Source organism: Bufo bufo, chromosome 11 (genome assembly GCF_905171765.1).
Source record: "Bufo bufo chromosome 11, aBufBuf1.1, whole genome shotgun sequence".
In the NCBI taxonomy this organism is placed as follows: domain Eukaryota; kingdom Metazoa; phylum Chordata; class Amphibia; order Anura; family Bufonidae; genus Bufo; species Bufo bufo.
This window is the reverse complement of record NC_053399.1, coordinates 27,969,824-27,985,278: the sequence shown is the minus strand read 5'-3', so window position 1 is coordinate 27,985,278 and position 15,455 is coordinate 27,969,824. Positions and strand designations below refer to the sequence as shown.

At 45.8% G+C, this 15,455-nt stretch overlaps 1 protein-coding gene across 1 annotated transcript in view; it reads left to right on the top strand.

Moving 5' to 3' along the window:
• Positions 1-15,455, top strand: part of RHOJ (ras homolog family member J) — a 50,394-nt gene extending 34,939 nt beyond the window's left edge. The window contains exons 2-5 of the mRNA XM_040412076.1: positions 8,277-8,335; positions 12,091-12,255; positions 13,057-13,152; positions 14,800-15,455. Of these exons, the coding sequence (XP_040268010.1) occupies positions 8,277-8,335; positions 12,091-12,255; positions 13,057-13,152; positions 14,800-14,946 (467 nt within the window). The 3' untranslated portion in view covers positions 14,947-15,455. The remainder of the gene's footprint in view (positions 1-8,276; positions 8,336-12,090; positions 12,256-13,056; positions 13,153-14,799) is intronic.

Below are 15,455 nucleotides of genomic sequence, written 5' to 3'. Positions count from 1 at the left end.
ACAGTGCATACTAGAGCTACGTCCGCAGCTGTAATGGAGAGTTTACTGGCTGCTCAGCTCCTCCAGCTCTATAACAAGCTGCCTGCAGCTTGGGCGCCAAGTTCAATGTGATGGGTTCTCTTTGAGGTCAATAGGAAGTGTTCCTATTCTCTAATATAGAAATTTGGCATAGTAACAGAATACGTGGGAATACGTGTCACCTGAATATGTGGTGGACTTATGGTTGGACAGGACTTCAGGTCACACGACTAATCTGTTCAATTAAGTTCTATAGGGTCCAGCCCAACACAAAGTGCTGGACGCCTCTGTGTGTTTTTACCATGCAGTAAGCCTGGGATCTCCGCCAAGAGAGACGTGTAGCTGAGGAGGGAGCGTCTGGCATACGTTACATGGGAGCGCGCCTCAATTCCAGTATCCTAAACTGTGAAATCTGAGGCTAATGCTTTTAACCCTCAATGTCGAGAGAGACCTCAAGATCCAAGATCTCGCTTTCTAGGAAATACTTGGTCATTTACTGGTGCAAGCCCAATAGCTTCAGCGATATATACTGGTCAGAATGGGCAGGCGGGTGGCAGATTTGGTGCTTGAGGGGGCCATCACTGCCACATAAGAAGACACATGGGGAATCCCAATCCCTATGGAATAACTTGTAAAGGATCTACATATATATAGATATAGCGTCGTCCTACACAGGTATGGATGTACTTACATATGGCATATCCGAGGTTCAGGAGATGAGAAGGCAATGTATTGCAGATGTCTCCCCTTCACATACCGCAGTGCCCCCATAAATGTCACCCGCGATTGCCCAGAATAAAGCCCACTACAAGAGGACCTTTCGCCCAACAGGAGCTTGTTGTCCTGAGGGGGCGGTTGAATCAGAAATTGTATAACGAAATCTGCGTTTTGTTTTTTGTTTTACTATATGACCCCATTTTAAAGAAGCACTCCCACAAAATATTTTCTGTGCCCTATTAGGGTACATGCACGTTCAGGATTCATGTGCGGAGCATCCGCACCGAAATCCGCAGGTGTTCGCAGGCAAATCTGTGCGGTCAATCCGCATCAATTGCTGCACATTTGCATGCGGATTTGGTGCGGATTTTCCTAAGTGAATGAAGAAAATCCGGTCAGGAAAAATAAAATAAATTGACATGCTGCAGATTTTAAAATCCGCGCCGAAAAAAAATCAGCATCGTGTGCACTTAGAATTTCCAATTCTCATAGAATAAAATATACATGACCTACAGTGCGGATTTTCCACACGCAATCCTGATTGTGTGCATTTAGCCTTAGAAAGCTACATGATGTAAACTGTAGTGAAGGTAATTTCCTTACAAGTAACTGTAGGTGTGAGTTATAACCTCCCTTCTGATCCTCAGCTGTGTCATGTGACCAACACTCTGTCTTCCTGTCCACAAATAAGAAGCTGTGTTATTTGGAGAGACAGTCTCTCTGTGACTTCCTATGGGAGCCTCAATGTCAGTCTCATGGGAATGAATAAAGAAGTAACTGACTTCCCGCCCCTGTGTCAGTTGGAGACCAGAGTGTTGGTCACCTGACACAGCTGAGGATCAGAAGGGAGGTTATAAGTCACTGGTAAGAAGATAATCTTCACTATGGTTTACATCATGTTCCTTTATAACAGGTCAGGGAATAAAAAAATTTGTGGGAGTGCTTCTTTAAAGAGGTCATGTCATCAGTTTATCAAATGTAATTAGTCTTATTCCTGATGGCCAGTTGAATTCCCCCCCCCCCCCCCCCCCATTAAGTTGTGGCGCCTTGACTGTGGTTTGCCATGGGGTGGCAATCACGGCTATTCTCATAGGGCAGTGATGGCTAACCTTGGCACTCCAGCTGTGGTAAAACTACAACTCCCAAGATGCCCCCTTGCTTGGTTGCTCTCAGAACTCTATAGAAATAAATAGAGCATGCTGGGAGTCGTGGTTTTACCACAGCTGGAGTGCCAAGGTTAGCCATCACTGTCCTAGGGTGTAGTCCGTATTTTTTTTCGTTCATTGTGGACAGCGTCAGACTGGCGGTGGCTGAGTGATATCTCAGGGGAACTACCTGGATGTTGTGCTGCAGCATCTGCCTCCTCTCCTGTCCACTTCATCTTCTCTCTTGTGACATTTCCATCTGATGTCCCGTTTAGCTGTGCCAGCAATGAAGTCTCACGAAATCCCTCTACCCATATCTCCCGAGACCAAGCAGGGAAGACTCCACTCAAATCACAGTAAATTATCATATAGAGCACCAACTAAGGGGGACCTTCATATCCTGGGAATGGGGGGGGGGCTCATTGAAAAAATACAACTACAAGTAAAATCTTAACAAATATAATAAGTTGTAGTCCAGAGCTGCATTCGCAATTCTGCTGGCTGTCATTGGAAACGGTCAGCAAGCTTGTTGTCAGACGCGTTCCCTGATGCAGGGACTGAAGTTAGTATTTGCTACATCAAAGTAACGATTCCACTCCCAGAATGTAACTCACTAGAATCCCAGACCTCAAAACCATAAGGATTTCTGGGACTAGAGTGCAGGTCATCATTCATGATAAGAAGATTAGTAATGTCATGTATTTGCAGAGTTGGGCAACATTTTATATAGAGTGTTTTATTTCACCGGTTACATTAAGAATGAAAAGGATAACTTGCATTAAAATAAATCTCTACCTTTTTATCATATACTTTTTAGTCCAAAATTCTGTGCTTATTAAGTTATCAGTCATGTCTCTGTTTTGCTATAACACAGCCCCAAATCCATTACATAGACATACATCATAACAGAGAACATCCCAGCAGCCTGCAGTCACCACTAGAGGGAGCTCACTGCAAGATTAGTGTATAACAGTATGCAGCAAGCTCCCTCTAGTGGTCATCCAAATGTATGTCAGGATATAGGAATTAGAATCGGGTCAGTTAAAGGGATTGTCCAGGATTAGAAAAACATGGCTGCTTTCTTCCAAAAAAAAAATCAGCCCAAGCTCCAGAAGATGCGGCTACTTGATGTTTGAGGATATTGGGAGTTGTGCTAGGAGAAGGTTTTATATCCATTGCTACAGTCCAGACTGGTGACTCTCATCATCCAGATGGTTATTTCCATGTTTTTTGTTTTTTTTCAGCCTACCTTCTCCAGCTTTTAACTGTTTGCGCCCCCTGCAGGTTAAATATGCAGCTGTCAGGACTCCAGCTTCTTATATGTGTATTTAAGCCCGACTAAAAATACAAAAAATATCTGTAGTGTTAGTGATACACCCAGATTCCAATGTTTAACAGGAGCCCCGCCACGCCCGGGATTCACGGCGATTTCATTTACTGGATTTATATCAGATGTTCACAATGATGGGAAAGCGCAGTATACCGAAGAGCTGTGCTCGCCAACCACAACTCCCAGCATGCCCTGGCAAGGTCGGAGAATACTGTTGTAGGGTATTTGGAAGATACTCCTCAACAGAAACGCTAAGGGATCCAGCATGCCGCCACAGGATAGGGGATAAGTGTCCGATCGCTGGGGACTCTGAGTGGTCAGGACCATGGAGACCCCGATTCCCCAAGTATAAGGGGGGTGTCCAGGATTAGAAAAACACGTCTGCTTTCTATCAGACACCACCACCCCCATCTGGCATTGCAGCTCATCTCCACTGAAGTGAACAGGGCCTGAGCTGCGATACTACACACAACCCATGGACAGGGGTGGCGCCATTTATTTTTTTTTATTTTTTTTTGAAGAAGAAAGCAGCCATGTTTTTCTAATCCTGGACAAGCCCTTTAATGGCGCGGTAGTGCATGAGATGAAGATGAGCGTCCTCTCCATCCATTCCATAGATGCACACGACCGCTCCAGTCACATGGGAGATCAGGGACCTCCATCCTGGGGATTGCTGGGGTTCCCAGTGGTCTGTGGCCTAGCAATTAGACACTTAGGGGGCCCTTTATGAACAGATATACGCCACTTTTTGGCGTAGATCAGTCGCAGATTGTGGCACAAAGGTTATTTGCAACTTTTTTTTTTTGCCACTCAGACCGGGTCTAAAAAAAAAAGGGGGTGTGGGCGGGTCTCATTTATCATTTTAGACAAGTGTAAAGTCCGCCTAAGCTATGTGAAGGCCGGCGCAGGATGGACCGCCAGCACAGGAGGGACGAAGACTGGTGTCTAAATCGCAGGTCTTCATAAATGTCCTCCTTATTCTTTATCCTGTGGGGAGAACCCCTCGAAGGCCCAGTACAACCTCTGAGTTGTACAGAGCCTTAAAGGGGTTGTGCATGAATTGGCACCCCCCCCCCCTCCCAGACCTGTAAAGGAAAGATTATTTACCTGTTCCTCCATCTACTTTAATTAATGAATCTGATCTGCAATACCAGACATGACCCACGAACTGGAGGGGCGCTGTTTCTGGAAGAAAGCAGTCGTATTGTTCTGATCTCATGCAGCCTATTTAACCTCTTAAAGAATTTTTCAGTTTTTTCCTCTACATGTTTAAGCAGCCATAATGTTTTAGTTTTTTTTATGGCGGTATAAAGCCTAGTTTTATGTGAGATAAGTTGCATTTTTTTTAATGCTGTTTTGTAATTTATATACATTTTTCTGTGTTGCAAATATAGAAAAATAAATAGTTGCCATTGTTTCACATTGTGGACATTTCACCCTGAGTAACCTGTTAGCGGCAGCGTTCTCTGGCAGATCCGTGCTGCCGCCGGCGGTCCGCTCCGGCCTCACTGACTATAATAGGGGGCGTGCCGGAGTTCCGGTGGCAGCACAGCAAACATGCCGAGAGGAGGCCGGAACAAAACTACGACATGTCTTGTTTCGTCCACTTCAGCATTTTTTATGCATTGGAAGCGAACCCATTCATTTTCAAGTCCAAGTCCGTATTTTCGTTCCGCAGGCCAGCAAAAAAAGAAAGAAATGCCCATTCTCGTCTGCAACAAGAACAGGAATAGGACATGTTCTAACAGTAGGCAGGATGGAACGTACCGATCAGCAAAATGCAGAATGCACGCGGTCGGTGTCTATGTTTTGTGAATGCGTGATTTGTGGACCACAAAAACGGATGCAGTCGTGTGCAGGAGGCCTAATAATGCGTTTTGTGTGTGTTATTTGAATATAGTACTAGAGGTGCAGTGTATACTGACACCAAGTGTTTCTATATCGTAGAACACAGCTTATAAAATAGTAGTGAATACTGGCACGCGTACGTTAATCGGTTCTGGCTGTATTAATCGCAGAAAACGTGGAGGATAAATAAAATATAGGAATAGGAGGAGTAAGAACACAGGGCTTTTCAGGCACTATAATAATCCTATATTTTTGGTGAGTTTCTTTGTGTTGTGATGGGACAGCCCCTTTCAGGCCTAGAATGACATGTTTTATGCTTTTTCCCAATCCTTTCATTAGATGCGGGGAGCGTCCTCTCCGCCAGGAAACGCCTCGTGCCGTAAGCGCCTACAAACACTGTCCTTTTATAGCGTACATTTCACCGGAGATGTCCTCTCATTCTTCACAGCCATAAAAAAAACGTATCTGACAGTTATTTAAGGTGCTCGATAAAAGTTGGCAACGCCGCTGGTTTGTAGAGAATCGCTGTGAGGAACGGAGAACATCTGACCGCAATGTGTGCGAATCCGGGAAAAACCGAACGCGCAAATCGGAACCAAATCTACAAACCGGTCTTTTAATAATGTATTGAATCTGTGCAACTGGATGAACCCTAAGGTTTATACACGGCCATGTTCTTCCCAGGATTTATTTTCTTGCGGTTCTGTTCTCCAATAGCAGCGGGTGAGCGCCCCCTATCTGCATCATTTATATAGTCACTTGTGCATTCTTCTAGATTACTGAGGGCCGTGCAGCCCCTGGATAGGAGTTACTACTACAGGCCATGCTTCTTACTAACCTACACAATTCTAGCTCCCTGCAGACCTCCCATGTGTCCCTCTGTCCCGCTTTTCTGCTTAAAGGGATCTTCCCATCTCAGACAATGGGGGCATATGGCTAGGATATGCCTCCATTGTCTGATAGGTGCGGGTCCCACACCGAGAACGGAGCGGGGAAAGTGGTGGCAGGAGGACCCTGGGTTTCCCGGAGTCGGCCACCAGAGCGGTGGAAATATCCGAGCCATTGCTCTGCTATTTTCGACAGCCGCATAGAAATGAATGGACGGCGGCTGCGCCCTCCGAACCTATCAGACAATTTGGGCATATCCTAGTGATATGCCCCCATTGTCTGAGATAGGAAAACCCCTTTAGATTTCCCTCTTTGTTACATTTACAATATTGATCAAATAAGTGTTTTTGGTTCCTCTCCGTGTATTTGGCTTTAGCCTTGTAGATTATTTGATGCAATTTGGATTTTAGAAATTTCTATATTCAGATAATTTTTGAAAACTAGTAAAGTGTATAAATATACAGAAAAAACTGACTTTGACACATTGAACCTTACGGCTAGAGCTACTCGGCAACCTGGATTTCTTGCGACGGTCGCGTCAATCCCATTCATTTCTATGGGATCACCGCTACTCAGCGATCCCGGCCGCGACACGTGATGCCACCAGTGTCGCCATGTAGCCCTAGACCAAGTGTCCCTCTGACCGTACTAAAAGTTGGGAAGTAGGCTTCCTGCATTTTCCACCAGGGGGAGCTGTTTAAAGGGGTTTTCTGAAACCTAAATATTCATTTCTTCAAGCGCACAATCAGACTATAGATCCTTAATGGGTTTTTCTGGGAGTAGGAATAGTGATGACCTCTCCTCAGGATATCTGTCCAGTAGGGGTTAAATTCCTGGCACCCTGCCTCAAGGAGGCTCCAGGGAGCATTTAGTTGTCCTCCTCCTCGGCCAGTGACATCATGTTGATCTGTCACATGACCTTGCTTGGTCCCATTCAAGTCAATGGAGCTGCAATACCAAGCACAACCACTATACAGGACACAGCGCTGCGGCCTCCTGAAACAGCTGGTTGGCGGAGGTGGTGGGAGTCAAACCCCTACCGATCTGATATTGTACTCCCAGAAAACCCCTTTAAGGGTCCATTCACATGTCTGTATGGGTTTTGCGAATCCGCAAAACACTGACAATGTGCATTCCACATTTTGCGGACCGCACATCGCCGGCACTCTCATAGAAAATGCCTTTTCTTGTCCGCAATTGCGGACAAGAATAGGACATGTTCTATATTTTGTGGAACGGAAGTTGCGGATGTGGACAGCACATTCTGGCCCCATTGAAAATGAATAAGTCCGCACCTGTTCCGCAAAATTGCCAAACGGATGCGGACCCATTTTGTGGATGTGTGAATGGACCCTGTCAGCAGATTTGTACCTATGACACTGGCTGACCTGTTGCATGTGCGCTTGGCAGCTGAAGGTATCTGTGTTGGTCCCATGTTCATATGAGCCCGCATTACTGAGAAAAATCATGTTTTAATATATGCAAATGAGCCTCTAGGAGCAACGGGGGCGTTACCATTACACCTTGAGGCTCCGCTTTTTCTGCACTTTAATTGACAGGACCGGGCATAATCACATTTACACTACCTGGTCCTGTCAATGAATGTGCAGAGGGTGTGGCAGTTACAGAGAGAGCAGAGCCTCTAGGTGTAATGGTAACGCCCCCGTTGCTCCTAGAGGCTCATTTGCATATAATAAAACATCATTTCTCAGCAATGCGGACACATATGAACATGGGACCAACACAGATGTCTTCAGCTGCCAAGTGCACATGTACCTATGAAACTGGCTGACCTGTTACAACTCATTATGTAGTTATCTCCCCCTAGTGGTGGCTGGAAGCAGACAGATTTTTTTCATTGACTCTGTGGAGACCTCAGGATACTGATCCATTCTCCTGTATAATATCTAAATATATATATATATACTGCATATCTACATCTCTATAGGGCAGATGCTCTCTATTTTGTATATGTCCCCGATAGCGTGTGGTTATAGAATATCACTGCCGTTACTACACATCCAGAGCTCCGAACCCCTGTCCTCATTAGGACCCGGACGTCTTATCTGTGCCTTTCCTCTGACTAATGAACGCTCTTTCTGTACGATACAAATGAGCGGTGGTGGCGTCGTCTCTGGAGGGTGTTAAACGGCTAATCAGAGGCCGGCAGCGAGGAACATGTCGCTCTCACCCCGCACACTGGCTAGGACCATCTGTTTTAAGTGCGGCCTCCGATGAAACCTGATCTCTGTCGCTTCATTTCTAACCATGGAGACTAGCAGAAGATTCCAAGCCTCCATGCTGACGGCTGTTCTTGTATTGTTTTTCAGTGACGGTGGCGGTCGGAGGGAAGCAGTATCTCCTGGGGCTCTACGACACTGCAGGACAGGTATTTGCTGCCGCTTTTATATTTCATTTCACAACTGTCAATTAAGCAGGGAAAAAAATATATATAAAAAAATAAAAATAAAATTCTTCTGTAAAAGGCGTAAAGAGCTGTCAGAGTTATAATAATAATCCGTACCGGAGTCCCATCGCGTTTAATTACTGCATTTCCATTTCTGACACCTAAAGTATTGTAAGACAATATGTCACGTCGCTCAATACCAGTGTGCCGCTATACAGCCACAAGGGAAAACGTCAGGCTGCTAAACACTCGGATTCCACATCCTAGAACCAGTCTGGACCCTGTTTTCTTAGAGCTGTTCCTCTGTTATTCCTCTGTATACAAATGATTGACAAGAGGAGGGGGGGCTGCCATTCCTCCTGTCTTCTGACGGCGGATTGGATGGGGTTACAGAAGTTAGACCCCCACCTGTCAAATATTGATGACCTATCCTGGGTATAAAGTCTTCAATATTGAATTTCCGGAAGAAAAAAAAAAAAAAAAAACTACTTTAAAACGTAGGCTCCATTTTTTGGTAAATTTACCAAAATATTGCAAAAATGGCAGTTCCCAAATAGAATATTGCAAATGCTCCTAAGGGTATGTTCACACAGAGGGTTGAAACGTGATGAGGAATTTTTACGCAGCTTTTGGTGAGGATTTGCCATTTGCAATGGAAATTCTGGACGCAGATTCCACACGGATGGACAAGACCCTTTATTTGTCCGTCGTGCGGTGGATTCCCCCTTGAAATCAATGGGTTTTGGCGCAAATTCCTCTCCAAACGTCCTCTGTGTGAACATAGCCTAAAGAAATGATATACAATATATTTGCTAAATCACCACGAACATACGAAAAAAAAAAATGAATGCAGGAGGATAGATATGGGAGTAGCAGAGCTGAGTTTGTGATGTACCCCATACTGTAGATGAAAAGTACATGATGGAGTTCTGAGGCTGTGCAGCCACATGACTCTATACGGGTCACAGTATAAGGCCTCATGCACACGACCGTTCCGTTTTTTGCGGTCCGCAGATCCACAAAAAACGGAAGCCGCCCATGTGCCTTCCGCAATTTGCGGAACGGGCGGCCCATTGTAGAAATGCCTATTCTTGTCCGCAAAACGGACAAGAATAGGACATCCTATATTTTTTTTTGCGGGGCCACGGAACGGAGTGCTGTCCGCATTTTTTGCGGCCCCATTGAAGTGAATGGGTCCGCACCCGAGCCGCAAAAACTGCGGCTCGGATGCGGACCCGAACAACGGTCGTGTGCATGAGGCCTAATAGAGATAAAGGCATTGGGAACAAACAACCAGTTTTTTCATGGTAGAAATCCAAGGCTGACACTCCAGCTGCTTTCAAACTACAACCCCCAGCATGTACACTTACTTGGTCGTTCTTGTGAAGTGAAAGGAGGATTCTTGGAGATGTAGTTTCCGAACAGCTGGAGTGGCGGAGGTTGCTGATCCCTGGTGTCGGGGCCCGGGAACCTCTGGCACACCATCTGTTAAACTACAACTCTTAGCATGCTCCATTCACTTCTATGGTTGCTTCAAGGCAAGCTGAGCAAGTGTGCATGCTGGGAATTGTAGTTTGGTAACAGCTGCTTGACCCATGGTGTAGGGCAGGGATGCTCAACCTGCGGCCCTCCAGCTGATGCAAAACTACAACTCCCGGCATGCCCTTATAGCTGTAGGATGTCCAGGCATGCTGGGAATTGTAGTTTTGTAACAGCTGGAGGGCCGCAGGTCTGTCAATGGTTGACATTCTGTGAAGGAAGCAGTTTTCCTGCAGTCGGAGATAAGCAGCATCGTTGATGCTGCTTATCTCTGTGTGATCGTCAGGTTCTGAATGTGCTACAAATATTATCTGCTATCCTGGAATAATAATCCAGCCTCTAGAAGAGGCGTTGGCAACCACCAGCACTACATCTCCCAGCATGCAGACTTCCATAGAAGTGAACGGAGCATCCTGGGAGTTGTAGTTTTACAACAGCTGGCGTCTGCTCTAGCCCTTGGCCGCTCCCTATAGTCGGACAACCTGCTCCGTGCACACTGTAACGCAAAGACTGCATTTTTACAGTGTCCTGTGGAGTTAGAAGGTTATTGCTGTAACTGATTCGGGCTGGATTACACCGCCACGTCCTCCTTCCTGAGACTAATTATACTGACACCCTGGCGCCAAGGATCCCACTGCCTGCACATTGTGACACGGCCACTTACAATACGGGGAAGGACAGAGTCCGCAAGATGAGAGTAGCTGTCCACAACTGCTGTGCGTTACACCAGTGGTTGGGGTATTTTATCACAATAGTACCTATAATAGATATAAATTGCTGCACTAAAGAACACTCCATCGGCATCTGTTCTCATTTATATAACATGTTGATATCGGTGATCGCAACAGAAAATGGGGCAGATTAACCACAACATGCTGGATGATGGAATACTTCTAGGCCACAATTATAAGGACTGATATTAGCACTAGTATTACATTCCCCTGCGGCAGCGCTGATGTCACGGTGGGGAGTGGGTGAAACCGTACAATGTGGGGCTTATAGGGTAGCAGCTAGGCCTGAAAACAGGGTAAAGGGAGCTGAAAACAAACTAAGCATCCCTAAATCCTATCCCTGACTATATGAGCCGCCCTCAATGGTAGGGGGGGCTCATACTCTCGAACCTGGGCCCTACTGACCCTATCGGTCCCTGCAATATGGCATCAGAAGGTGGGGACTACAGATTCCTCCACGACACTGAGGAACCGGAGTCTCCAACAGGCCTAGCAACAAAGGGGATGAAAGCAGCCATCAGCGGACGACACGACAGGTAAGTGTCCTGAGGCAGAAAACACCACTGCCAACAGGACCAACACGGACAGCTACCTGCCACGACTGCAACCAGGAACTCGAGCCGTCCACGCTGCTACCACAGGATCCTGGTAATGCGCATAGGCCCAAACAAGGACCCAGCACGAACAGCAAACACAGAATCTAGTAGAAACAACCTGGACCACCATGCTGCGCTGCTTGTAGTTCTCCCTCCGGGGAACTCCAGGGACCCCCTTTCCGGAGGTATAGGACATACAAAGGATATGTCTGGCATCCATGCTGACCTGAAACACCAAACAGGCCAGACATGAAAGACCAAACAAGACATAACAACAAGCCCCCAAACATAAACCCACACCAAACATACAACAAGTGAGGTAGGGTAACTGAAACAGACACAAAGGGGTGACATCAGATGACATCGATGTCCCATGAGGTGAGGTGGCCTTCAAGGACTGGGCAGATGGAATAGCACCAGCTCCTCAAGACACTGAAGACAATCTGACCTCAGGCTCACAACTCAAGAGGCCACTACCCAGCTCCACCTTGCACACACCTTAACCCCATACACACCAGAAATGGGAAGGGAAACAGTCTTAAAGGGAAAGTGCACACGCATGCAAAACAAACACGTTGCCAAACCATCCTGCGCGGTGAAAGTGTCATGGCAAACTACCACCAAGCCGTGACAGCTGAGCTTCCCAGATCATTTATGATCTAGTACTACATGGCTATGTATTTGCTGCCACCTAGTGGTTAAACAAGATATTGAATTTTTTCTTTGCTGCAAACTGAAATTCTATTGAGCCATTATCTCCATTTTCTGAGCAGTTGAACACAACTAACCTATGGAGACTGGTAACAGAGATAATTGTAGACACTGGCTAGGTGAATAAATGACATTTCTCAATCTGCTTGCTTCTCTACAGGAAGACTATGACCAGCTCAGGCCTCTCTCCTACCCCAACACAGACGTGTTCCTGATTTGCTTCTCAGTGGTCAATCCAGCCTCCTACCATAACGTCCAGGAGGAATGGGTGTCGGAACTCAGGGCTTGTATGCCACACGTACCCTATGTCCTAATAGGTACACAGGTAAATGGTCATCTCATCGCCTTGTCTAATATAAGCTCTCTCTCACATTGTGAACATCTATCGATATCTATTACCAGATCTTAAAAGGGGTTGGACTAGATGAGAAAAACATGGCAGATTTTTTTTCCAAAAACAGCGTCCTACCTGTCTATGGGTTGTCTGGTATTGCAGCTCAGCTCCTTTGAAGTGAAACTGGTCTCAGCTGCAATACCACCTGTGGACAGGTGTGGCGCTCATTTTGGAAGAAAGCGGTCCGGTTTTTCTAATAATAGACCGTAAAACCCCCAAAGCTAAAAGGAACACACAAGGCAAAACTAATGTTATTCCTGCAGAGGAAGGAGAGTAAAACACGCGGCGCGGCCGGCCTCCATTCATTCCTATGGTTTTGCCGAGAATAGCCGAGCACTGGCTCGGCTATTTCCATCAGCTCCATAGAAGTGAATGGAGCGGCGGCCAGAGTTACCCTTCCCATTCATTTCTATGGGACTCCTGAAAATAGCCGAGTGTGCCACTTAATTATTTTGGGCACTCCCATAGAAATGAATAGAGGGCGTCCGCACATGCACCATCCGCCCCCCATTAGGGGCGATTCTGGTTGAAGTTGGGCAGCATTCAAAATCGTCTGTCTTCCGGATATTAGAATAGGGACATATGAGGGAATTACTGATGACGTATTTCCTAATCTGATGCATAAATTCGCTAAAAGGCTATAATTACTTTATGTAATATCCATAATGAAAGTAAGAAATTGGTAAAAGGAAAAACGTTCTTCATTTGATTCCTCTTACCTTTAATTCTCAGATTGATTTGCGAGACGACCCTAAAACGTTGGCTCGACTTCTTCACATGAAAGAAAAACCAATTACTTACGAGCAAGGGATGAAACTCGCCAAAATGGTAAGCGGTAGTTATAGGACTGTGTGGCCTGTGCTCCTTCCTCCGAGCAGTGTATGGGACCGCAGATTGCAGCAACGTACGGATGTCCCAAAGATCAGTTCACACGGCTTACATTTCATGAAGATTCGGGGGCAGATCCCACGCTGGGCATCTGCCGTTCGTACAGCCACAGATTTCAAATCTGTGGCAGAAATAGGAGGGTCGGGGGTTTCTGCCACGGATTCCACAGCATATACACATCTGAATTTAAAATTTTTAAGCAGACATCAAAAATCATTGTTTCTGAATCTGTATGGGGATGAGTGTCCGCTCATCCCATTACAGTGAAGGTGATTGCTGATGTAAACGCACGCACAAATTTGTGTTTTATTTACCACAAAAAAAAAAAAATTGTGAAAGATGCAAAAAACGCGTGCCTTTTTAAAAAGCCAGAGAGCCCCAAAAAAAACACTGCCTAATTAACAAGAACGCTAGTAACCATATAAAAAAGTGTGTTCTGCGTTTTTATATTTCCAGTAGGCTTTTAGCTGTAATTTTTTTTTATCGCAAAAGATGCCACTAAAAAGCAGATAATCACCAGCAAAAACCTAAAGCCAAGATTTACCAATGCACATACGCCAAAAGCAGTCTAAAGAAATGGTGCCATTTGGAGAATCTAAGGTTTCTGCACTTTTCTGACGCACTCGACAAGGAGTGGTGGCCAAAAATTGCACCACAATTCTGGTGTACAGATCTGTCTGAAAGTAAGCCAACCAATAGTTGGTGTAGAGTCAGAGAAAGTATCTGTCCCTACACCAGATTTCTCATCCGGCCTGAGCCCATGTGATAAATCTGGTGCAGGTCTAGTCAGACCATCTAAGCTTACACCATCTACAGGATTAGGAAATCTGGGCCATTGTGAACCCCCCCCCCCCCCCCCCCCGCCCTAAAATGGCCTTTAGACCTGCTTTCTCTTAAAGGGACCTAAATGATCTAAGATCCTTAGTGGGTCACTGGCGGGGTCCAATACCAGTCGATGTATGTTCTGGCACAGCGCCATGTAGACACATGTGGCTTTGACCTATGGGATGATCAGGCATAACCACACCTGCCTGTATGGCGCGATACTAAAATATGCAATGAAGGGGCCTTGACTCTCAGTTCTTCCAAACCTACTAGGGTCTTAAGACAAGTCATCAGTTGAAATCTCTGAAAACTCCATTTCTCAAAACTACTTTCAACAATATGTGCTTGGTTACCCTTAAAGGAACTGTCCATTATATGAAAAAAATGGCTGCTTTCTTCCAAAAACTGCACTGCGCCTGTCCACCATGGGTTGTGTGTGGTATTACAGCTCAGCCCTATTCACGACAAGAGAGATGAGAGTTGTAATCCAAGGTATGACCCATGGACATGTGTGGTGCCCTTTCTGGAAGAAGCGGCCATGTTTTGGACAACCCCCCCAACAACATTTACCTTGCAGGGCTGACAGCGGAGGCTCCCTAGATTTAACATAAGACAGAATTAATCATAGTAGCATCTATACTGGCGTGTTATAGCAGCTGGAGATTGCTTGGACCTAAGGCTGGATTAGTAGGACATAATAGTGAGAAACCATGGTTGACGGTGACATCATGGGTTGATTTTGTGCATCTTTGTGTACCCCAGATCGGAGCACAATGCTATTTGGAGTGTTCAGCCCTGACTCAAAAAGGCCTGAAGAATGTGTTTGATGAAGCGATCCTCACCGTGTTCCACCCAAAGAAGAAGAAGAAAGGCTGCGGGAAGTGTCGCAACTCCTGCACAATTGTCTGAGCTCGTTCCTACAAGACGTCTGGTGCTATTATTGTACAGGGCTCAGGAAAACCACAGAACGCGGACAGATGTGTGGTCGGCCCTTCACGAACAAAGCAAAGTGGAGGATATGACCAGAGAGAAGAACTTCTGTCATGTCTGGAGCCTTTGATCTGCGACGCCTCCACGACGCAACATCTAACTCACTGTCTCTATATACCATTTGTGCCTTCTTTTCCGGTGGACATCCTAAATATGTATTCAATAGGATGGGCTTAAGACTAATACTGCAAAAGTGAACGCCCTGAGCGTACGACTTCCAAGCAGCCAGGTCTAGTAATGAGCGCTCTCTTCTAGATAATGAACTTCTGATCTGCCCTTAACACTGAAGTCAGTACCAAGGTGCCCACATGATGGCCGAGCTCCAAGGAGAGGTAATACATCATTGAACGGAGCCGGTTCTGATTCTGTTTTATACATTTGTAGTTGACTTTACCCGATTTATATGTAAGAATAATAAAACCCTTGAA